The 25,598-nt window shown below is 50.1% G+C and overlaps 1 protein-coding gene across 3 annotated transcripts in view; it reads right to left on the bottom strand.

Moving 5' to 3' along the window:
• PKD1 (polycystin 1, transient receptor potential channel interacting) overlaps positions 1 to 25,598 on the bottom strand; it is a 99,745-nt gene that overhangs the window by 48,162 nt on the left and 25,985 nt on the right. For all 3 annotated transcript variants that reach the window (XR_007504578.1, XM_049791873.1, XM_049791872.1), the window contains exons 2-7: positions 10,207 to 10,278; positions 9,033 to 9,104; positions 7,505 to 7,674; positions 4,715 to 5,383; positions 4,216 to 4,399; positions 226 to 440 (exon numbers count right to left, since the gene is read on the bottom strand). Coding sequence is in view for 2 of the 3 variants with exons in the window: in XM_049791873.1 (XP_049647830.1) it covers positions 226 to 440; positions 4,216 to 4,399; positions 4,715 to 5,383; positions 7,505 to 7,674; positions 9,033 to 9,104; positions 10,207 to 10,278 (1,382 nt within the window). In the remaining variant the exon portion in view is untranslated. The remainder of the gene's footprint in view (positions 1 to 225; positions 441 to 4,215; positions 4,400 to 4,714; positions 5,384 to 7,504; positions 7,675 to 9,032; positions 9,105 to 10,206; positions 10,279 to 25,598) is intronic.

Genomic DNA, 25,598 nt, shown 5'->3' on the forward strand with positions numbered 1-25,598 from the left:
TGGAGTGGGCCAAATTCTTCCCTTCAGGCTATGGCCAGGTTTCTGAAAGTTTATCAGTGAAGCCTCTGTAGGGAATATTGTGGTTGTTGCCAGTCCAACTTGATCTGGGGTGATGCTCTGGATGACCCCCTCCATGCAGCCCTATTTTTCCTTGGCACGTGCCAGTGAGCAGGATACCCGCCTGCCCACGATGCCAGCAGACAGCGGAAAAGAAGCAGAGCCCACCTTTCGGCTTGTACTCGCAGACATAGCTGTGCTTGGCCATGCACAGGTCTGTGTTACACTGGCCCGTTGGGCCCATCCGGACACAGTGGTCAGCGTTTGACGGATGGGGTTCTCCCGGCAGCCAGTTCTGACAGCTCTCCAGATTAAATCCTTCACCTCTTTGCTGCGCTCCAGTGCTTGCAAAATCATTGAATCCAATCCAGACATCAAGGCTCCTTCAAAAATAAAAAGAGGGGGGATTTCAGGAAACTATGAGTATTAGAAAGATCTGGGACAGATGCCATCTATGGTTCTCAATGAAAATAATCTTAACAACAACAGCTTCATCCATGTGTCATGGGCTGCATTTAACAAAGCCTTTTAGTTACTAAAGGATTTCAGTATCCATTCTACCACCAGTACCTGGCTCTTCAGTAACAGCCCCTGCACGGCTCGCCATCCTGCTACCTACCAGCCCTTCAAACTTCGGTCCTAAGAGCTACAGAAAGCCACCTGCCCTTTGATAAACTGAGAGGACAGCTGAGCCCAAAGGATCCAGACAGAGCAATTAACACCAACACTACAGTGCTGTGGAGCCAGGAGAGAGAAGCAGCTCAGGGAACCACTGTGTGCCGCCAAGTCAGACCCTTGGTGATCACTGCCCCACAACTTGAGCCACCCCATTCCCAAAATGCCCGTCTCTCTCGCTCCAGTTACAAGAGGACCCAGTTAAAGGCTCCACCAGCACCACAGAGCTCATGAGATACTGGTAAGCACCGATTCATACCAGCCACAACTGGTACAGCACAAAGATATCAGAGAGAGTAATGAAACACAGGCACGAGGTGACACTGGCTGGAGAGAACCACAAAGTTTTATTGTGTTCAGAAATTCCCAGGACTCCCTCTAACTGCACATCTTCTGCTTCCCCAAGTTGGAGTTGCTTCCTTCATATTAATATCTTTGTTAATACCACCATGCCGCCTGGCGTCCCCTCCCAGCGGGCACGGAGGGCTGACGGCCACCCGTGGGTGCTGGCAGGGCTAAGACCAGCTCTCCCCTGTGGCGGAGTGAAGCCTGCACAATACGGGGAAGTGGGACTATCCGCAGACTAAGGAGTATCAGATGGTTGACTGGAACCTCAGACCCCTCTTAGGAGAGCAGTCTGTTCAAATGGCCTACCTGCACTGCAGTTTAAATGACCCTCACAGACACTTTTAAGCCTGCATTGAGTCATGACTTAAGAGGAATGGTACGGTCATACAAAACTGTCTGACAAAGCTGCATCCTTTAGAAAACTTTTGTTTTTCATCTGTGCAGACCTGTGGAATTTGCCACTAGCCAATTCTACACTGCAAGTGGAACTGGCACCAGTGCAGGATTAAACCTCGGACGGTGCCAGGTACGGGAACTCCTGTTCGCTTTGATGCAGCTGCTGGGAGATCGTCAGCTCCTCAGCCACCGCTGAAAGGCAGCAGCCACCGGAGGGACAAGACGCCGGCAGCAGATGCCAAAGCCCTGCAGGCAGATGAACCCCACATACACAAGAAACGGCCAGGATCACTTTAGGAAGACGAAATGTCCCTTCCACATTTGGCAACTGGCTGAATCCCAGCAGAGATTCTGGTGGAAAGTGCTGAGCAGTCTTTCATAGCCACAAACAGCCTGGACAACTGTTTCTAATCGCACCCAGCAGAAAGTGAGGCATTTGTTCCTTATTAACTTTGGGGGGGGGGGGGGGGGACAGCCACATCAGGCACCCACAAAGTCCCCAGCTCCTTCTCCACGCTCCCTCCTGCAGGTTGCAATCAATTCTGCTATGGCCTTGGCCCTCCGCTCCAGCGTGCTCCCAGGGTGGTACAACTCTGCAAAAAGCAGACCAGGGAGATAATTGGTGTCTCTCCACCACAAGGCTCACGCCAGATGAAATGATTCATGAGGTCATGCTGAAAAACGACGACGAAAATAACTGTTCCGTGAATCAGTAGTTTTCACTGCAAATAAGATTAAAAAATAAATAACCGCTGTGCTCTGCTCCCGAACCACTGGCAGGGGATTAGGGAGAACAGGCTAGGAAACCGCCTGTTTGCTGCCATCAGTAAAACTTGGTAGAGATTTTCCTCTTCTAATTCCAGCTATGATCTAACTGCAAGACATCAAAAAAAAAAAAAAAAGTGGGGGGGGAAGGAAAAAAAAGGAAGGAAAAAAAAAGAAAAAGGCTGGCTGGCTTGCTTCCCACCCCTGCCCCACTGCTTGGCCCATTACCTTGCAGAGAGGAACAAGAGGACTCTAGACATCCTTTTTTGAAGGAAGATGTGAGCACCCCTCTGCCTCTGAGGAAGGACCAAGCTGCCTTGCTTGGGGCAGCAGGAGCAGAACAAAGCCTGAGGAGGCTCAGACAGGGAGAGGGGCTCCCTGCGCTGCCTCAGAGGGGAAAGTGGGGTCCCCTGAAAAGGGTGTGGGTTTCTGGAGGTGCGGAGGGGACCAGCTCAGCACATGCTGCTCCTGGGGAGGCCATAGAATGACTGGAGCGAAGGAGAGGAGAGAGTGGTCCTCACTGCTGCACGCTCTAATGGGAAACAGATTTCTGCTTCTGTCATTTTCCCACAAGAAACTATGGAGGCTGAGTGTTCCAAAAACCTGCGGCTCAGTTGATTTGTCTTTTATCGCCAGGGAAATCGCATCCTGGAACTGCCTCATTCATGTTTATCTGAATGGATTAATAAAATAAATACATGAAATAAAGGGGGTCAGAGAGGAGAGCAACGTGGGGCAACAGCTGGGGCAGCTCATTCCCTTCTGGGGTCTCATGATTTCCTTCTACTGCAGTCCATCAAAAGCCCTGCACGCAAAGCCTGATAAATCAGAGCACCAAGTGACCAGTTTCTAACCTGTGGAAATGGAGAGACTCCTCTTCCCCAGAGCAGCGACCACGTTTGCCATCTCAGGATAAACCCCAGTGTGAAGGGAATAGGGCAAGGATACAACTTTGGGAAGAAGGGGCTGTCAGACCTTCAGCAGAACCATTCAAAGCCTACGTCACATGCAGCTGTTCCCTTCCATGTGCTTTCTGGGCTGTGTTTATTAAGAGGCCATCTCCAACATCTGCATCTGGGAGTGCTGACAAGAGCTGTCAGGCCCCTGAAAGCTCTCCTGGTCGTCCTCCCTCCCAAGACGGCTGGTTGCAGAAAGGGCACTTAGAGGGGCGGATTTAATCAAAGGCTGACACTTCCAGTGCTCTCTGTTTATAAAGCTCAAGTCCTGAGGTGGAACAGATGCTGCTGGAGCCTGACACTCGGAGAGGAGCACTGCTCCTTCTCAAGAGGCGAAAGAAGAGGGGAAGAGGTCTGGGCTTCAGGCTGCAGCCGTGTCTGGAAGGGTGCAGGATCCCAGCTGGGAGGAAGGACTGCAGCACTGGCTTGGGCTCTACTAGAGCAGCTGCTCGATGCCACGGTGTCACACATGGGATAATCCAGCTGTAATTCTGCTGATGGAGGGACCTGGTTGCAAGGTCACCCTCAGGCCCTGCTTTGCAGCCAAATACCCTCGTGGACGCGAGCGCCTGCCCCTCTCCACTGCCCAACCCGAGCCTGCAGATTTTGCTCAACTCCCAGAAGGAAGGTCTGCCCAGCCCCACTTGCTCCTGACGCTGCACCTCTCTGCACCATTTCAGATGCACCCACAGGCACAAACATAGGGTACAAGACGCCCACCAGCAGCAACCCCATGATTCCCAGTTCTGACTTCCAGCCTTTCTGCTCCATTCCTCTTCTTCCCTCCACAGCCTTTAAGCAAAGAAGCCAAGTTCAACAAGGGCTCAAGCTCTGCTTATTCCTCCTCTTTATTCAGCAGCCTCAGCCCTACCACCTCCCCGTACTCAGCCTGGACCTGAGTGTCTCCCCAGCCTGACTGGCTACACAGGGACCCTCCCTCCGGACCCCTCTGCAGGTGTGACCCCAGGAACACAACACCTGTCCCTAGGAAGTCTTAACCCTCACCCTCCTCGCTTACCTGATGACATGGGCAACCAAGAAGCTCTGGATCTCAGGGCTGCTCACAAAAGCCAGCTCTCCATTGCCATGCTCCTGGCAGTGCTGCTGGGCTTCCAGCCACTCAGCCTTCTCCACCACCAGCTGATAGCAGTGGTTATTGCCCGGGAAAACCAAGCCGTCCGGGGGACACATGGGGTGAACTGCTGCAGGAGATAGAGCAACACAAGCATGACGTCCTTTCTGCAGGCCCACACACCCCAACCCAATCTGGGGAGCGAGGCTCCAGCAATGTCCCGTCCTTCTTGAAGCCCATAAATCCCCTTTGCTGTTGAAACGTGTTCCGTGCAGTCATCTTCTTGGTCCAGGACAGTAGAAAACACTGCCTGGTCAGTCAGGGGAGCGAGGAGTGCCCGAAGGAGTCATCCCTTACTCCTCGTTAGGAAGGAAGGGAAAGGGAAGTCCCAGGACCCAGTGCCACCCCTCTCTTGCCCAGCACCCACCCAGCCAACCCTGCTTACCTCTGCCCAGCTCTCCTGCCTCTGCGGTGATACCGTACAACACCGCGAGGCCAGTGCCACCTCTGTTGCGGATCCGTATGTCCAGACTCTCATTCGTCTTGACCAAGGAAGGACACTGCAGTTCTAACTGTTGGGGTGAAGCCACCACCTCAATTTCTGCCCGCACGTGTAAGACCTTGGTGCCCACAAAGATGGTGGCAGTGACATTGTACTGCCCAGGTAAGGCATACACGTGGACAGCTGCATTTCCAGTGGTGTTGAGAACCTCTGTCTGGTCCCCAAATTCCCACAGTAAAGTGCTGACAGCAATGGGAATACTGACATTGAAGAGCACGGCCTGGTGTAGGCTGTACCGGGGCTGGAGTCCTGTGAAAGACACAGGGAGCTGTGCCTGGAAGGGAGAGGGGACGAGTGATGGGCCATCACAGTCCTGCCCGGACAAATGCTCAGTGCAAAATGGCAAACAACCGGAGGAAGAGTTTGTTTCACGGGCAGTACCACACAAACACTGTCCCTGGGTGCTGAAACCTCCATATTCCTGGTCTTCGGCATAACAGAGGGCACTGCACGTCTCCTCAGTGAGGTTCCCAGAGTGAACAGATGTGAAGATGATGACAAGTTCAGCCCCTTCTGTGTGGTTGCTTGTCAGACACGTTACGTATTGAGCTCCTGGAGAAAGAACAGAAGATCCTCTTGCAAACTGGCACTGAAGCCATGGCTTGGTGAAACCCTCCAAGAGACACCACCCCACTACTCCTGGGAATGGACTTCTCCTGGGCAGCCCCTACTCCAAGCACTTCCTTTTTGAGACTTGCCTGGGAAGTCTTTAATCCCTCAGCAACCATTTCCAAACTCTTCGTGCTAATTAATGATGACAGAAATAACAAGCCAGTCACACAGATTTATGGAGCAGCAACACTTAGCACATAAAAGGGGTCTTTGGAGAGCCTGACAGTCCCATGGGACACGGAGCCGCTGAGTCTGACCCTCAAAGGACTAGCCACTGAGTGAGACCCGGAGCAAAGGTTGTCCCTTGGCTGTACCTTAGCTTGGTCTGGTGCAGCACATTTCACTGCATGCTGCCTGGGGCTTCCAGCAACAAGTCTACAACCAAACACAGTTGGGCAGAGTGGCACATCGGGGGCACAGGGGAAACACCACCGGACCCTCCACCAGGCCCACGCTGGAGCTGGGCAGACGCTGCAGCCACCTTCCTCCTTGGGGAGAGCCAAGAGCTTCCCACCTACTTGCAAGCAAAATCTGGTGCTAGAGAAGAGGGCAATGCCACACAGAGCCTGCACCCAAGGAGTGTGGAAGGATGCACGTGCATGCATTCATGGGACGGATGCACAGAAACAACCTATGCCTGGTTACAGGGAGCACAAACACACACGCATGGACACGCAGGCACGTACAATGATGGCAGCCACAACAGCCCCGCTCTCAGAGCAACAGCTCATTCCCTTGGGTTTACTTCCCCCTCACCGGCTTGCAAGGGGTGGGATGTTTCTCTGCCACAAACACTCAGGCAGGGCCTCTGCCGCGTGCACAGCCGCAGCCCAGCTGGGACTGCCTGGCCTCCTCTCCAGCTCTGCCCACGCAACCAAGCCACGTTTGCTCCTCTGTTTCTGCCGGTTGCTACAACATCTCCCCCCAAACATCTCAACGGCTCCGGCCTTGTGTGATCTTCCCATATCAAATCCATCCAACTGTCCGGCTTTCTCCACGGCCTTCCTGCAAACGTTGAGGCACTTTTCTTAAGAAAAGTCCCATGAGGAGGACCACGGCATGGGAACCGCTTTGCTTTTTAACACTGGCCTGGTCATACTTCTTCATTCCCTGCCGGTCAGTAACAACTGTCAGTAGCTGGCAGGCTGTCCCCAGCCTACTTCCATTACACTGAATTACCCAGAAGACAGCCTCACATTATTGTTTCCACAGTAACTTAAAGTAGTTCAAGAGGGGAACAACTAATTATCTTATCAAGGGGAATAACAGTGCCGGTGTTATTCCCCTCGTTAATTCCTGCAAGGTGCTGCAAGGCTGGGGTAACTTTGCCCGGGAAGGAGAGGAAACCACCACCAAGGTTTTGGCCCTGGGGAGCACCACGCTTCACTGGGCGGCTCAGCTGGCTCCCACCAGCTCTGGTTCCCTCAGCCCTCAGCCCCGCATCCTCCTGTCATGCATTAAAGGAGATGCCTGATGCCTGCAGGGGGGAGCACTCGCTGTCCCTCCCTCTCTTACTCAAAGGTAGCTGAGCATCCAGGCAGGATTAGGTTTCTTAGGGCTTCCCCTTCCCATTCTCCAGTTAAATGCTGCCCAACATTTCTGCTAGCCAAGGCAGTCAGAAAAACGCACCCAGAGCAGGCAACGGGCTGTAGATCCGGGCAGTGTCCATTCAACACTCCCGACGTGGAGCCCTGTCACCTGCAAAGATTCAACTTAGCATGGCCTCATGTCCCATCGACTCCAGTGAGATTTCACTGCTTAAGGTCAGTTCAAAGTTTGAGAGAGAATGAAAGCCTAAGGCTGGAGGTCATGGAGCTAGTGTCATCTGATGGCTGCCCGAAGCTTGGTCTGTAACGAGTTTGCTGAGCTCAGCCCTGGTGTGACCGACTCAATCCTTAAGGCATGAGGGTACAGTCATATGCTACCATTATTTGCTTAATTAGATTAGAACTGGTGACTTGAGGTCTAAAGAAGTCTAGATGTGATCCCCAGCTGCCCTTGGGCCCGCTGTTCCCACCAGTTTAGTCATCTCCCACACCACAGCCCCCGGTGCTTCCTTACCACAAGTAGCATTGACGAACAAGACATCGAAGAGGGAAAGGTTTGCCACCTCAGGAGGGTGGGTGCATCTCGTATCTGACGCTTGAATAACTTTGACTTTTCTGTCTTCCACCCAACGGGGCAACCAGGAAAGTTTGCAGTCACAAACAAATGGATTCCAACTTAAGTTTCTGTAATGGGGAGATCAGACAAAAGTTAGGCATTAACTTGACATGTGCGAAGTGTTAATTACAGCAGTGTGCAGATCCCTCACTGTTCCCATCTGTGCCACTCCACTGAAATGCTTCAGAAAGAACCGCAAGGGGAGTTAATGAATAGGGAATCAAGCAATAATTAACATGATTTTTCTAGAGGCTAGAATTAGGCAAGTACTCCAAGTACTTTTTTAACTCTACAAATAATTGTTGCAATTAGAAGCAAATTACAGACACAATCTTATATTTAAAATAGTCTGCCATCTAACAGCCGTTGGATGTAATGGCAGCCTCTCCAGCTAAGGCAGACTATTTACAGCTCCATTAAAAAATAGCTAAGAGAATAAAATTGATCTGTCAAAAAAGAAATGCAAAGTCAATGATAATCTTTCCATGTGGCAGTTTAATGAAAAGATGGAAACTTTAATTGCAGCTAAGCTTGATCCAAATTACAGCCTTTGGCATTCAGCTGCGAACAGGACAGAGATGGAAAGCTGTTTGTTTAGCTGACGCCAGCTGGGCCGGGCCGCCGCAGGGGCTGAACCCCGGATTTTCATACTGAAAGCACCACTTTGCCAGCCAGCCTTAGCAGGGACAGACTCACTTGGACCTTCTGTCTTTTCAGTGCCACTTGTAAGCAAAAATGCTGAGCTGAAAATGCCCTTTGTGTCCTGTGTGGCTGAGCTTTTTTCTTACTTGCGAAAAGCAACTGCATGGGGTTAATCCTTTTGCGCATTCAGACACAGAACTGCCATTCTGTGCTCTGACTTCATGTATCTCTCCTGGAAATGTGTGGCTTCCCCTTGCCTCCCTTCACATAATGGCACAGATTTTAATTACTTCAGTTATAGGCCTAAGAACTTGAATCACTTAGGGACAACATCTTGAAGTGCCTTCAAGTGACTTAGACACCTCAGTCAGGTCTCCCATGTTGCAGGTCGGTGCCCTTTTCGTTAGATCTCCCAGCCCCAAGGCGTGACCATACAAACAGAAGAGTAAGTGTGACCCAGACCATGGCCAGAGACAAGAACCTCAGCGGAGCTGGTGTGGGAGAGAAGCAGGGAAGCCAAAAAGGCACTGACAGAGGCCGGAGGTATCCAGGAGACAGAAGCAAAGTCTAGGAAGAGGTTAGGCTTGAAGGGCACCAACAGGACCCAGGAGCAGGACACAGCTTGAGGAAGAAATTGGAGAAGAGTACAAAAGGCAGCTGCTTGGTTGGGTGTGTGCCCCAGGTCTCCCCAAGACAGCGCTGCATCCCACACCACCAGGAAGGGAAGAGCTGTTTCAAGGAAAGGTCTAAATAAAGAACTGGGAAACAAAGAGGATGAACTTACATTTCACTTAAATTAAATAAATTATCAAATATTCCATCTTCTAATGTAGAAATCTTGTTGTGGCTTATATCTCTGTAAAAGAGGGAAAATGAAAAGGAAAGTTCATCACGCTGGTAACAACTTCCTGGCCAACATACAGGATCAACCTTTGTCCCAAGCTCTGCTTGGGTAGTAGTTACCCTCTGAACACCTTGAGTCTCAAAAGCCACATGCCTATGACAGCAAAATGCCCAGACAGGCACTAAGTCACTGAAACACAGTGTGACTGACGTTGGAAGGGACCTCTGGAAGCTACCTGGTTCAACCCCCCTGCTCAGGCAGGGTCACCTAGAGTGGGCTTCCCAGGACCACATCCAGACGGCTTTTGTGTATCTCCAAGGATGGAGACTCCACAACCTCCTTAGGTAGCCTGTTCCCGTGCTCAAATCCAGTTCCAGTGCTCCAAGTCCTTCCATAAGCCCTCCTTTTAGGAGATTTTTGAGGTGTGAAGATGGCAGGCTGTCCAAGCTGCCGGGTACTCAGCTGGAACCACCAAATCAGGTTTTGGGGCTTGCTGTATTGGTGCCTTTTTTGATCTGACAGTCCAATTACTCTTTAAAAAACAGTTAATCTGCCCTATGAACCATCAGCACATAACAGTGCAAACTCATCTGATCAGCAGCTGAAACAGTGAGTTCGCTAATGGTCAAAGCTCTCCTCTTCTCCTGGCCCAGACAGAGTCTGGGTAGTTTTAGTGAAACGGGACAGCTCAAGGTGTGGGGAGCGGTGGGACAACGGGCCTTTCCCCCACTACTGCCAGGCTCCTCAAAGGACCCTCAGACTCCGTACCCAATTCCCTCTGAAGACAAGTGGGATTTGGACTCTGCAGTTTTATAATTTTCCATGTACTAATAAACATCTTGCGACGAATCTCATTCTCTTGCCTTGATCTCCTCTCCATCTTGCAGTACAGCAAGTCAAATCCTCCCCAACTCTCTGAATGCCAATAAGCGAATCACTGGACTGTGCAGCTAAATGCCTTGAGGAAGGAGACCATGGACACATCTATCTGGGGCTCGACAGATGAGGTCAAGCAAGAACAAGGCTAACTTGTGAAACACAAGCATGTGTTCTAGGTACCAGCTCAAACGTGCACGGTGAGCTGGAGGACTGGAAGGGTGCAGTGTGTACTTACAGTTTTGCCAGAGAAGTCAGGCTTTCGAATATCTGAACATCTAAACCACTGATCTTGTTATTGGAAAGATCCCTAGAGAAAGAAAACACAATTTTCAGCTTTTGTTCAACTTCATTTTGTCATTCCTCCATTACTAGACCTTAGAAGAGCCTCTCTCCAAACTCCTTCCAGACTCCAGAGCGGAAGGTTTTGGTGTGTTAAAGCGGAGCATTTCTCCTGGCCAAAGAAAACGCCTTTCCCAGCTATAAACCATTTGCTGCTCAAAGCTTTGTATAATGTGTAGATACAGATTAGGACTATCATTATATGCATACCATTCTGCAGCGTATCTAGAGTAATTACAGACATGACAAATGTATTACTAAATTTGATGTATCCTTTTAAAAAAAAATTCAAGTCTAATGTACATTCAAAGAAGTAATTAAGAAATAATTTAGACTAACATAGTAATTAACATAGAGAAAAATTTCTGCAGAACTTCCAAGTCCATTTCTAGTGCCAAAGAACTGATCATTAATTACACAATTGATGCGTTCGGCTTTTTACATTTTAAAGATCTTTCTGTCTCTCTTTGGAAAAGCTTAAAAGAAAAGAAGTAACAAAGAATATTTTCTGTTTAAAATCAGGTTAGACTGTCCTTATAAAAGGAACACCGTTTTAAAAAATCTCTAATTGCTCCCTGTAACACCAATAGCCTTCAACTCATCCAAAGCAAAATTGTTTCTGTCCTCCAGTCCAGCTCTCTCTTTTCACCCCACGTCCTCTTTTTCAATTTTAAAATGTCACTCGGCTAAGAAGTGAAAGTTTCGCTGATCTGTCTCCACTCGTTTCCAATAAACTTCACTCTTTGGTTTCAGATGAATCTCTTTTGGCCAAAACCTTCTTTTAGCAGCATCAAAATACTTATTCCGAGCCCATGCAATGGTTATTATCCTTCAAGGATTTCTGGCAGAGCTCCAGGGAGGCGGACAGGGCTGGATTCACAGCAGCCACAGCCGTGCTGTGTCAACAGAGACGTTCTCCTGCCCACCTCCCTTCTCACCTTTTTTCCTACAAGCATTTCCCGTAATTTTTTCTTGATGTCTCACCTCTTATTTTTTATCCCCTATTTAATTAATTCTTGGTTTGATCTAACATTTAAACTTAATTTATCCAAATGAATTCTGCCAAACTGGCAGGAAAATTATGTACGATTCCAGGAAACTCTGGGGATAAGTAACAGGGATGGATGTCTCTTTAAAAGGTTTGAGTTTATTTTCCCTAATTTTGCTGTCCAAGAGTTCTTTGCCAAGCTGAGAGTGGATTCAGAAGAGTTCACCAGCAACACCAATAAAGAAGTCCAAGAAATGTGCAAAATAAAAGCTCAACAAATCCACTTAAAAAAAGGATGCTAGCAAAAATATTCGATCAAGCCAGTGCTCTTTTGTCTCGGGGTAGCTGGGACAATAGTTAAAGAATACAGAGCATCCTTTGCTGAAGTGACACAGACCACACGGGAGTCATATTCTGCACGGGGGACATGAAAGTCACCTCCAAACCTGTTTCCAGCTCCCACTTGCAAGACAAACACACAGGACAGCTTGGACGGGAATCCCAACTGCTGCCAGCCAGGTCAGATCCTTCCTCAGGGAGGCTCCTGCTCCACCTCTCCTTGAGCATTTTCCGTAAATTGTACTCCTCTGCCTCTGCACCTTCTTGCATTACTTGACCAGTTACCTTACAGGGAGACCAGTACAACTATTTTTCTCCTTTGAAATACCTGGAAATAACCCATTTAGTTTTTAGGCAGCCCCTCAAGCCCAAGACAGAAGGAAATGGTGCTTCAGCTCTGACGCCTTCTTGCTCCTTGCCCAGACAAGAAAGACCTCCAAACCAAACTGTTCTGCTGCTACAAAATCAGGGCTTGGCCATTTCAAAGAGCCTCTTCCAACAGCGCTGCTTGGCTGCATGGAGAAGAGAACGCGCAGGGCAGGGTGAAGCTCTCACCATCACAGATGGCAGAATCGGGCAAGCAGGCACCTGAGCCATGCAGGGGACTGGGACACCCAGCCCCAAGCCCAGCTGCCTTCTCTGCAGCTCTCTGCAGCTTTCTCTCCATCTCTCCCATCTTGCTGCTTCCCAAGTAGGAGGCGAACAACTCCAGCAGGACAGCTCTGCTCATCTCCATCCCTCTGCCACAGTGCCAGGCATGGAGGGGTTGGTCCTGAGCCTTCCCCAGCCCTTTACAAACACCCCTTATCATTATTTCCATTTCATCTCAGAGAAAGATTTTAAACTTCAGATAAGTGAAGGCTAAGACCCCAAATCCTCGACTCCCAGGGGTCAGTCAGCTCCATGCCTACCCAAGAGCAGGACCAGGGATGACTGTGACCTGGCACCTGCTCCAGGAAGATGCACAGTGGCAGAGCTGCTCCCACCAGCCTCAGCAAAGAGGTAAAATGCAAAGAGAGGCAGTAATTCCCCACTCAGTGCTGCTTTTACACAGTGTGTTGGACAGACACTAGATGTCACTGCCTGCTGAGAGGCACGCATGGGGGAAGGAGCTCCTGGTGAACAGGAGTGATCCAGTGGGGACCCAAGGGGTGCAGGACGCCTGGTGCTGTGGCTGCGGCCAGCGGGTTTTATTCAGAAAGGGCCAGGAGGAGCTGTTCCCCATGAACTACTAAGTGACAACCCTCAACCCTCTGATTTGTTCAAGGGATTGTGCTGCTTCATATGGCCAGGACAGCTTGGGAGGGTGTCAGGCCCCTCGGATGCGTGCCTCTGGGGTATCAGTACCATCGTGCCCCAGTGAGCCTCCATGGCAGCATGGTGGAAGGGCTGGAGAGGGCTCCCGTGCCTTTTTCCTCCTCTCTTGATAGTACAACTTGGCTGTCATTCTGCACACACCAAGCTGATGCTGCCAGATAGTACCATCTGAGCTCACCCATCTATCCTGCACCCACTACTGTCATGCAAAGCCAACACTGACCCACAGCCCAGCATGCAGAGAAGCTCCACCAGCAGCCTTCAAAGGAGAAACCTGGGGCTCGGTTCCCAGGCAAGGCTGCTTCAGAGGCTGCGAGATGCTCTGAGCCCTTGGAGGTTGTAATTAACCCAAGCTCTGTCTACACCCTGACGCTCTGTCACTTAACTACAGCTCACATGCTTTCCAAGGGATCCCAAGACCTTGGTTCCCACCCTCTGTCTTCCACAGCCTGAGCTCCCACCCAGCACCCACAGACACTGCTGAACTCCTTCCAGACCAGGCACTAGATGGCAACCCACTGTTACCTACAAACCAGAGCCCAATTCTCTTGCTATTTTCTACCCTTGCCTTCATGATCTGATGAGGAACCGGTATAAAACCTCCCAGCTTTCAACCTCCCCAGACCTCCTCAGTGCAGAGCCTGCAAGGGAAGCAGAGCTCCCGTTGACAGGAAAGCTTGGAGAAGTGAGGAATGGTGACGGATGCCAGCGCCTGCCACCTCCAGCTGCGAGTCAGTGAGCTGGGGCTCCCAGCTGCCTGCTTGCCTTCTCCCACTGGTCCCTCTCCAACTTGTATGGAAAATCATATTATGCCTTCCTGGCATGGGAAAGATGGCTGTGAACCAAGTTAGGTTGCAGAAAAAAAAATAAATCAGGAAATACTGAGCCATAAAAACCAACGCAAAGGCTGTGGGACAGAGCTCAGCCTCCCAGTGCCACAAACTGCCACGACTGTATTTTCCCAGCCCACTGCCAGGCTGGAGAAAATTCGGAGCAGGTTCAAAGCAGAGCTGAAGCCAGCAGAAAACAAGGCTCTCCATTGAAATGCACTGCGCACACAGACTGCTGCCCTCTCCATGAGAAGAAAGAAAAATTTAGTTTACTGTGCCATGGGGGATACTGAGAACACGCTGTGCTGCCTGGAAGAGGGCAGCTATGGGCAAGCCACAACTTCTCGATCCTGCCTCAGTTTCCATACCTATAAAATGGAGACATATAATGCCAGAGGAGGCTGGGAGGGCTGGCTCACTTCTCCGCATTCTGTGGGCCAAGGGGCACGAAAACCCACCAACTACGGTATATAACAAAAACTGCAACAGATGCCTTACAGAGAGCTCCCCTTGCAGCTCCCTAAATGCCCCAGCAGACACATTTAACTTACACGCCAAGCAAAGGAAGATTTTAAAACACTTCTTCTGGAAGAGGAGTTGGTTGTGCAGGGAAGGTGAAGCTTCAGATGAGGGAACATTTAGTAATGATGGCGTCAACCTAAGCCTTGGGAGCCTTCAGCTCCATCTCAGCTCTGCTACCAACTCCCTGTGTGATGCTGGGTATGCCACCCAACCTCTCCGGAGCTGTGTGTACCGCAGGGCTAACAGCAGCCTGTCTCACCGGGAGTGTGAGGACGGATCAGTCACAAAAACTGCCAGCGAGATCTCCTGCAGATGGGGTCGGGTAACTTCTGGGGGTAAAAAGAACCAAGCACTGGCGTGCCCTCACATAGCTGCTGCCCTCCAGCAGCTGCTGATGGAAATGAGCAGCAGGGCTTGGTGCCACCCGCTTTGTCCCTTCGTGATGCTCAGACAGGCTCCACGGCCTCACAGCTGCAAGCCCAGGGCAGCCAGGGGGTTTATTTCTGCAACACTGTGGTGGACAGGCTTTTTTTGGTGCACGGCTGTTTTTTTCTTAATTCCACAGAACATATAATGTTGAGCAGAGTATAGCACGCCTCTGCCTGCCAAGCCTGATGTCATGCTCTCATTATGTCATTTGTGGGCCCGCTCTGCCTTCATTTCACAAAAAAGGGAGGGAAGGGAAGGGAAGGGAAGGGAAGAGGGGGGCAGTGCTGGCTTGTGCCTTCCCCAGCCCTTTTGGTGCATGGAGCCCGGCCAGAACAGTAATGGGAAAAGCATCCACAGACAGAGAGAAGCGTCTGTGCGGAGAGAAGCCTGCATGCAGGCTGGGGGAGAATTGCAGTGGTTCAGTAGAAAAGAAGCTCCAGGTCTGTAAGCCACAATAAAAGCTAAGCTTTTTGTGGGTCAGTGAAGCTCTAGAGGTGCTAGGGAAAGACGGCAGCTTGAGTACGGTCATATTTCCATCCAGAGTCTGCACAGGAGTCGGTACAGTGGCCACTAAGGGGCCTGCAACAGTGCAGGAGGGATAAAGCATCTGCCCTCCAGGCTGCCGGGTGCAGCCTGCAGGCAAGGGAGAAGCTTTTCTATCTCCCAGCCCATCTTCCTGAACTAGGCTGGCCCAACAGGACACATGGGGCGAGTACATGGAGCACCTGCAACAGAGAGACCCTGTCCTTTGGGGAAAAGCACTTTCTCCCTGTGGATCAGCCAGGCTGGGCTCTTCCCACTAGCCTCCCCCAACCAGCCAGTCTTCCCTGATTCAGGACAAACCCCCCCAAAATGCAATTTGCCTCATGTTTGTGTGACCCAAGTAAGAGTCCTGGGGACAGGGCTGGGCCCCATTCTGGCCCAGACACTGTGTTTTAACAGCAGGTGTGGTTGCAGGGACGTCAGAATAGCTCTGCTTTCAATTCCATCCTGCCCCTGATCCCACCCCCCCGTGGTGGTCAGTACCCGGTGTTCAGGGAGATCCATGAGCAATCCTTCCCCAACACACCTCCCAGCTCTTGGCAGCCAGCAGCCAAGGCTGTTTGGTGCCAGAGACTGCATTGGACTGTCGTATTTAACAGCCACCAACAGACTGATCTTCCACAATGCCATCTTCCCCTTCCTGAGTCAGCCTGGGCTCCACAAGAGCCTACAGCAAGAGGCTCCGTAACTCACATGCTTTAAAAAAGTACTTTCTTTCATTTGTTGAAACCTGCTAGATGCATCGCTTCACTGGATACTGCCTAATTTTCTGGACTGTGAACACTGAATAGTTGTTCTTATTTATCTTCTCTGGCCCACTCATGACTCCAGAGCCCTTCCCAGATTGCCTCAGTCCTCTTTCCCAAGCACAACTTCCAGTGGAAACAGTTCCCCCTTTCTGATCTCAACTCTACATATTTTGCCAAAATATCCACTGAATTTCACCTTCAGGATACAAAGGTCCTCAGTCCCTGGCAGTTCCCGTGGATAAAGCCTTGCAGCAACCAGGGAGGACAGGCAACGAACAAAGTGAGCAGCAAACGGGCACAGAAAACACCACGGGCAGTACCAGCTGCCCAGAAATGCTCCAAGCAATGCCCAGCAATGCTCCCATTTCTCACCCCCACCAAAAGCCAGGCTGCACCGTTCCACACCTTGCAACCAGAGAGGACAAGTGACAGAGGGACATGTGAGATGGTTTGTGAGACACAACGAAGCCCACTGCTTCCAGAGCCCTCCATCAGCTGACAGAGCAGCAAACTGCCCAAGAGGGTCGCTGAAACGTTGTCTTATGTGTTACCATGGCAAACACTTTTCTAGACTCCAGGAATAAAAAGCAGCATGCTGCCCCATGCAGCAGTGCTGTGCTGATACTGCCTGACATACATAACAGACTTTCCAGAAAAGAGGAGGAAAAACCCTATGTGTTTTTGTGTGTTTCAGCCAGGAAAAATTACAGGGTTTTGCTGATCTGATCCCTTTTTTTCTTTGTCTTTTGGCTTGCACCTCTCATAGGAAGCACAGTAAAAGTAATAGCACTTGTGTGCAGAAGGGGAAAGAAGAGATTCTTGCCACAGTGGCTACGGAAATCTAAAAACCCACTGATTTTTCTCTGTGCAGGGTGCAGGGAGCAACACTGCCATCCTGCACTAGATGCAGGGACACCCCAGCAGGCAGGCTGGGAGGAACAGTCTGAACAGCTCTCCTGCACGATGAGCTCTCAGCCTTTCAGCACAGACAGGAGAGCAACAGCATGGGGAGATCTTCATCACCAGCTAATGGTTTCAATCACACTGAAGCAGGGATTTTCCAAGGCAAAGGGATTCCAGCTCCACCGCACATCACCTCCGAGAGCTGCAGGCAAACACAAAGAAGGGCCCTTCGCTGGTGGGTTTCACCCCTGCTTCCCAAAACCATTTAGCAGTGGGTCACTCTGAACGGATGCATCCCACCCCAGAGGAGGCTGCATTTCATCCGTGTGCCCAAGGACTCCGCTGCAGAGATCAGCTTCCAAAGAACAGCAAGGCTGTTAGGAAGCAAATGCACGAGACAGAGGGCTGTCCAGGGAAAGGCTCAACGGGAGACGCCGGTGGCTGCTGAGAGCGAGTCCTGAGCAGAGAGCTGCACGCTGGGACAGGCAGACGGCGGCGAGCACCCTCGTCTCCCCGAGGCTGTCACAGCACGATGACAGTTTATTCGTTCATCTTGAATTTATGAGTTTCAAATGCTGGCCCAAGTCTTAGCTCTCTCTAAGGAATTTGCCCCAAAAGACTTTTTCACAAATATTCATTTAAAAACTAAATGTTTTTCTTCCCACGGCAAAATTGTAATTGTTGATATGAAAATGTAAGGCAAGGATACAAGCATTTTTGCAATGTTCTGTACGCTTTGTGCTCTCCTGGGAGAACCGCAAAGCACTCTCACATATGCCCTTGCAAGGCAGTTGTGCCAGGAGACGGTTGGGTTTGACACAAAGCAGACCCAGATGTAACTCCCAGACTCGCTGCAGGACCACAAGCAGGTCACTCCATCACTGTGGGCTCCCCTCTGAGCAATGGGAGTGAAGCAATGCTCCTTCCCCATCTCACTGCCTTGCCTCATCCTGCCACAAGCCTCTCCCGGAGCACCAGCACAACGCAACCCTCAGATTTGTAGGAGTAAATCCTACTTGTCTTGCTGGGTTGGGGCCACAGGTTCTTCACGATCCCCCTGAGAGGCAGATGGCTGCCCACAGGGCAGTGTAAAACGCTCCCTTAGCACTCGGCAAAGCGAGTGAGCTCAGGGTCAAGCCAGGCAGTGGGTGCCTGTGTCCCTGCCGGTGGCTGAGGAAAAGGGGCTGCGAGAGCCTGTGATTCAAGCCCGTGCGAAAGACTGATCCCTGAGTCCTGCATGAGATCAAGCTGAGACCTTGGGACACCCCAGGTGAGACGGCAGTCCCTACCCAGCCGCTGCTTGTCCACACTCCCTCTGCTCCTGTGCCCGTGCCCCATCCCTGGAGCAGACAGAGGAGGCGAGTTGTGCGTGCCTGCGGGATGCACAGTCAGGGCACCCCCGCCACGGCCAGGGCATCCCCACCGCTGCGGCCAGGGCATCCCCACCGCTGCGGCCAGGGCATCCCCACCACTGTGGCCAGGGCATCCCCACCGCTGTGGCCAGGGCGTCCTGACCCTCCAGGTGGGAGCTGTCTGCAGTGCAGCTGAGACTCAAAGAGCGGCTCCTCGGATCCCCGCAGCCAGCAGCTTTCCGCAGACTTTCCCAAATATGGTTATAAAGTCAGACCAGGGATGAAGCCACTCGAACAAAGGGGACGTGTTACCTCATGGAGCGACGTCATGTTCTGGCAGGGCCGGCTCATAGGCAATGGCATCATGCGCTCCGTCCCTCTTCCCCAGCCGGGAGGGCTGGGTGGGGGTTTTTTCACACAAGAGGCTCCCAGGAACCAGAGCGCTGCTGTCTGCACAGGGACCCACAGCACGGCTCATTTTACAAGTTATTCTTAGACTGCAACTGACTTCATCTCCTCATTCCCAAAACAATGGAGCCAAAGGCAAGGGGGGCACTGGGGAGTCACCAGGGGCCTCCTGTGCTTGTGGAGGTCAGCAAGAGCTTCTGCAAGGCGCTCTGGTGGGACGAGGAGCTGGCTACAGGGATGGCCACTGTTGTGAGAGAGGCTTTCCATGCCAGGTCCCACCTTCTGAGCCGCCAGAAGCCAGCATTGACCGGAGCTGGCGCTGGACGTGGTCCTCCTCTCCATTGCCAAGAGGTGACTTAACGTGGCATAAAATAAGGCTTGAAAACATCAGGCGTCACCCAGACCTGCTCTGCCTCTGCAACATCACACTAAAAGATGAGAACAGGGAAGACCTTCAGCTTGGGAAAGCAGCAACCCAAATATTTAAATAAAGTTAATGTCCATAATTAGTGCTGCACGTAAACAAGCCGTCTACAGTTTCATCCAGCTAAACGCCAGCCCTACAAATACACATTTGTTTCATGGAAAGTTTGCAAAGAAACAAAAGATGCGATAAAACCAAGTATCTTCCCAGCACACATGGCAGAGCTCAAGCAGACCATATTAGATGCCTGCAGCCCAAATCCAACTACTTTCCACACAGATACCCACTTCTTCCCCAAAAAAGCATCTGTCCAGGGAGCCTCCAGGTCCTGTGGCATTGCATGCCAACACAGAGCTCTTTCCAATGCCCAGCTCCAGTCTCTTGAAAACCCAGAGTGTTTCCAAGTCAGCATGTTCAGAGCCCACTGATATTTTATTTTACCATGAAAAGTGAGCCCTCTGCAAGCTGTAATTTAGGAATTACACAGCTGAGCTACTAAGTGCTTAATCTTCCTCACAGAAAGTGAAGAGTTTTCCATAAATGTTTAGGTATTGTTGATATTAATTCACCACCGGGACAGGGGATGGAGTAGATAATCTTCAGGTCCTGTTTTTTTATTATTCTATTTGTATTTATTTTAATGTGAGGCCTTTGCTTGGACAGCTATCCTCTAGGGATATTATTTCTCTGTGAGAAATGATAAAAACATAATGTTATTTTTTCCCCAGCACCATGAGTTCTGCAATACACAACAAATGAGAGCCACAGGCAAGGTTCACAGGATGCAGGAGGCTCTGGATGCTGTTGAACCGATAGCAGCAATACGTCGCTGAGCTGACACAGGAGTTGGAGCCAAGAGACGCAGAGAACTCCAGGAAAAGTCTTCTCCAAAGCACACGTCCAGTTTGCAAACACTGACACGGTATGAAAAAATATTTGCATAGCCTGTTCCTTGGAAACCTTCTGGGGCATCCATGTTTTGTATCCCAAAAGGAACAGTGGAACAACTTGGGCATCGATACAGCACGAGAGCTGTGAACTAGGGACCGCCTGATCATCTGAAATGCCCTGAGGAGATTTGCAAAAAACTTAATGCCACTTCCTAGCTGAATTCAGAGTGCAAGCCAGCTGAGAGAGAGTGAGACTGATAAGTGAGGCAGTATCAGATCAAAAGTAATTTCTTCAAACAGTTGGGAAATACCTCTCTCATTTCTCACACTGGGAGAACTGTCAGTACGTTGTCAGGCGCTGCACGGCACTGGCAGCACAAAACCAAGAAGAAAACAAAGCCTCGAGCAAAGCAAAACACAGTCTTTACGGGGGTTCACAAAGGATTGAGGATTTAGGAGTAACATCACCTACCAGCCAAAGCCACCCACGCACGGCGGGTAAAGCAGACACAAAGAGGGCTCCCCGGATCCAAAACACCGTGAGAAAAGATGGGGAAAGTCTCACGGCCAACCATCACGAGGCGGTGGAGGGACACCGTCACCGCGTCCCTTCATCCCTCCGGGTGTGGGAGCAGCCTGGGGTGAGCACGGCATGCTCCCGGCTTTGGACCTCCTGCTGTCAGAGCAGCACAAAGGCAAGCGGACCTAACAGAAAGATTTTGCAGGTATTTCCTCCTCAGTCGTTTGCAAAGTTTGAGTTCCAGCCCCCCAGGTCCTGCTCCAAAATCCCCCAGCCTGTACCTCCCACAGGGCACACGGAGCAGAGATGACCAGAGATGCCACCAGCCGGGCTCCGGCACAGACCCACCGGCACCCGCCTCGGTGCTGAAAGAGACCCAGATTTCCACCCACCCCTGGTAACACTGGCCCTGTAGCCAGATCTCAACAGTCACTTCCCACGGGCGATAACACTCCGTCAAACGCTTTCCCTTTTGTAGCCGACAGTACAAATTTGTTTGACCTTTAGCTAACAGCAATCTCTAACAGACGAGCAAGTTTTCCAAGTTCCTGGGTGGCTGCTTAAGAAAAACATTCTTGTGTGTATTTTAGCCCTGTCTGTCAATAGATTTTCATCTCCAATATGTTTTACCAACAACATTTCTTTTCATTTAAGAGATTCCCTGTTCCAGGCTCTCACCAACACCCTTCAGCAAGAAGCACGGGATGCTAACTAAAAATAGCTGAGACGGGGAAAAGGGCAAGTGAAGACCAGGAAGACTCAACCAGGTCCATGCCTGGCAGTGTGTTGTTAGCGATGGAGAACAACTTTCAGCAACATTTTGCAGCACAGCCTGTGCTGGAGAGATACTGAGCCCCTTACTTATCTTCTTCTCCAGAGAGAAAACTTTGGGATTTGGGGCAGTCACATTAGCACTTGATATGTTTAAAAATAGCACAAAATAAATGGTGCTGCTCTGTGAAAACAATGATGCTGAGCATAACCACAAAGTTCACAGCCCACTGCCTGCGACAGAAAATCCACAAACCAGGGGAGCCTGGAGCAAAAAGAAAAGTGCAGCATGTTCAGGACCCAAGACCTGGCCAAACCACGGCTGCAGCACAATCCGGTTTGTGTTTTCCTTGCAATCCTGATGTTATGTCTACTTTCTGTGGTCTCCTCAGTGAGGCACAGGCTCTCCAGATGTTCTGAAGCCCTGGGACCTACTCAATACATGAGCCAGTTTTGGGGAAGGGGGGAACAGGACACAAATCTACTAACCCTTCCCTTTTGGCAGTCTGCTTCTTGCACTAACAAAGAGCAAGGAGAATGACTCACAGACTTTTAACATGATCATTTATCCCAACAAATCACATACTGCAAGCCATCAGACTCCTCACAATCAATTCCTGCATCAAGCCTAAGCAAGCAGTTCCCCATCCTTCTAGGGAACGTTCCCATCTTCACATAAATACTCCCAGGGATGGGATGGCCACCACCAGCTTTGGTAAGCTGTTGCAGGGTTAGTCAGGCTTATTTCTGGTCTGAACTTGCCTAGCTTAAGTTCCCAGGGGTGGGATTCACTCCACCTGTCCACTGAACTGAGGGTCCCTCTACCATGTTTTCTGGTTTTAACCACAAATACTCCCCAGGCTGCAGTCACCTACCACCTTTTTCCTAGAGCAGCAAACACCAGCTGCCTCGCAGGAGACAGTCCTTCAGATAGGCTTTTAGTTGGATTCTTTAGGGCATCACTATGTCCATGAAGTGAGGACACCAGGAAATACAACCCTCTGCTCCATAGTCCTCTGCTGACACATCCCTGGGCTGCACTGATCATTTTGGTGGCCATATCCTTCATTGCACACTCGACTCCCACACCTTCCCTGGCTGAGTCCTTGCCTTCCAGGAGAAGGCTCCCATCCTACACAGCAGGCTGCCTTCCTCAGTCCCAGATGTACAATCTTACACTCGGCAGTATCGTTGTTCCTTTCTGTGACCACCTCTCCAACCAAAGCAGAGCTCCGTTTCCTTCTCTGTGCTTTGGCACTCTCAGTACAGTATCACTGATGTTTTTCGTTTTCCTCCAGTCTGTTGACACTATGGAAGCAGTCAGCAATCAATCTTTGATACTTCAGTGCAACACAGCTCTTCATGATGACTCCGGTTTATTCCTACATTTTGAAGCCAGTATTTAATCTCTATAATATATGTAGTGCTGATTTTTTTCATTCCAATTTCTAACAAATATATGTGACATTGAGTCAAATACCTTACAGAAGTCATATGTGTATTACATCAACGTCATCATCTTCATCTACTCCATCTGTAAACCTACTTAAAAGGCAAAGGTTCATGAGATCTATTTTCCATAAGTGAATTTTCCATGTTGATTGCCACTAATTACACTATCCCCTTTAACTTCTAGTAATGTCCATGCTCTGCACTGTATTGTTTCTCCTTGTCCTAGAAAATCAGGACACCAGGCTAATAAATGTTTGTACCACCCCATTTACCTTCTGTTAACACTGGCACCATATTCATTTTGATCCAGTCCTTGGGAATTTCTCTACTGCCCAAAAACCCATTAAAAGAGAACATTAATAGTCCGTTGGGCTCTTCAGACAGATCTTTTAAAATTCTTGGACGCAAAATATCTGAACTTGCTAGTTTAAGAAGGTCTAACATTAATAGCAGCTGTTTAACATCCTCTTCAGTTACTGTTGGAGTGGAAAGTGTTTCATCATCCTCATATGATACAAATACATCATCTGGCTTTTTTCCAAATAGAAAAGAGAAATATTTACTGAAAAGTCCTGCCTTTTCTGTATTTTCATTGATAATTTGACCACGTCAATCTATTAACAGACCAGTATAATTCAATTCCTTTAATTCCCAATATACTTGGAAAAACTCGTTATTCTTCTAAACTTTGCTGGCCACAGACTTTCGCTTGCATTCTCTTGCTTATCAGTGTTTGATAGCCCTAAGCTCTCAGGCCATACTCATCACTATCAATGTTTCTCTTTCCCAGTACTGTATCTTGTATGTTTATTTTCCCTAACTGCCTTCATTTCTCTTCCAGCCTCCACTTTTTTTTTTTTGCAGGGTGTAATGTTATCCTGTATATTGATTAATACAGAGGTGCACATCAGGATCAAGGCAGACCCCATCGCCAAAACCCACCTAGCACTGCAGATGAGGTTCTCCCTAGAGATGCTATGGGCCCAAAATACTCTCATAACACTAGAGACAGGGTTTCAAGCAACACGGCTCAACACAGATTAAGACAGCCCAGATATACCGTCCGGAGCGGCAGAAAGACAGCACCCATCCCCAAAAGACTGTCCGTCCTGACCTGCAGACATGGGAACAGCTATGCCGGAGGCACAAGGTTCAGAACTGAAGGGAGCAGCCAGCATGGGGCAGAGCAGGGGGACTCCAGGAGCACTTGCAGCAGATCTGCTCCAGGCACTCATCCCCGAGTGCACAAGAGACAACCCCTTTAAGGGGTCCTCTTTAAGGACCTGATGCCCCTAACAGCTTTGTTCTCCCATCCCATGCAGTAAAGATGATACTGAAAGAGAAAATTACACAAGTAAAAAAATGAGTGATCTCCTGGATCCTCCTATAAAAACAGGACCAACCCCATAAAATATTCCTCAGGGATGGTTACAGCCTTAATTTGAAGTCCCAGTTGCTGGGGTTCCCATCTGCTGGTGGCTATTCCTTAAAAAGCATACTTCAGCATTCTCACTCCATGCAAACTTTTTTTGTTCAATTAAATCCCATCTTTCCATTTTCTCTAACTCTGGCCCATCTACAGCAACTCTTCTTTGTCCTTGGCATGCACACCCCTTGGATACCTGCAGAACGTTAATCTGCACCCAGTAAGACAAAATTTTCATAGTTCTTCCAATTCGTCTCCAGAAAACAGTCATATGTGGCACTGTATAAAAGCCAATTGCAATAACACCATGCACAGCTCCCGCGGGCTGCAGAGCAGGACCTCTCTGCGACCAGCACATGTATCCCTGCAGCCCAGCAGCAGCCCAGACCAAAGCTTTCTGCAGCTCCAGCAGAGACGTTGGGCTTTTTACATCAACAGGGCTTTGAGCGACATGCCCGGCCCGGGTACAGCTCCACAGGGCTCTGTGTGTGTGTGTTTGTTTGTGATTTTGTGAATAGGGCTGCTTAGCACGTTGAGTCCTCCCCGTGGGGATGATGTGTTAGAGCGGATTGGCTCGCTATTCCCTGAAGGAAACATCTGCACATTCCAGACACATTTTGTAACGGGAGTGAAACCCATCCTTGAAGTGAAATTTTACAGCCTCCACAGCGCAAAATAACGATTGCTGGCAAGGACCAGTGGAAAAGTAATGTTTAAAATATTATTACAGGGAAGCGGCTGCCAGAGCCTCAAATTAATCATTTGAACGTGTCTCTGGAGCGGAGCGGTGCGTTATGTAACGCTCATCCAGCTCCAGCCCGGAGTGCGGCTCCTCTCCGGCCCCATCCCGGTGCCCCGCTCCCCTTCCCTCACCGAGAGCCAGGAGGGACTGAGGGACCCAACACCCGCTGCCCCTGCCACGCTGCTGCCAGCCATGGGGACAAGCATTCCCTTCTATGAGATCTCTTTTAAGAGATATCAGCCAGGCCTGGGGTCCACGTTTCTTCCAGGTGCTCAATTTCTTCTTGTATTAAAGAAAACCCCGGGAGAGACAAGGACAAGGGGTGTTTGTCAGCCACCTACGAAAAGCGGCAATTTGGCACAGCCCTCTACAGCAAAATCAGCACCAGAGGAGCCGGAGGGAGGCTTGGCTTTTTCCCACCATGGTCTGCAGAGGAGGGGAAGCTATAGGTCTGCTGGTTAAACCCTTTGGGCACTGGTCTTCAGCCAACCTGGTCTGCTCCTGACAGCCACAGGGCAGGTGATAGAACAGGGATGTTATCTGCACAGCATCCTCCCCCTCACCCCACGCTGTGCAGTGATCTCTTAACTCATAGCATCCAAATATGATAAAAATGCAGCTGATGTTAAAAAAAGAAAAAAAGCCTCTAAAGGAAAGCAGGAATACAAACAGCAGTGGATGCA

Source organism: Accipiter gentilis, chromosome 33 (genome assembly GCF_929443795.1).
Source record: "Accipiter gentilis chromosome 33, bAccGen1.1, whole genome shotgun sequence".
In the NCBI taxonomy this organism is placed as follows: Eukaryota; Metazoa; Chordata; class Aves; order Accipitriformes; family Accipitridae; genus Astur; species Astur gentilis.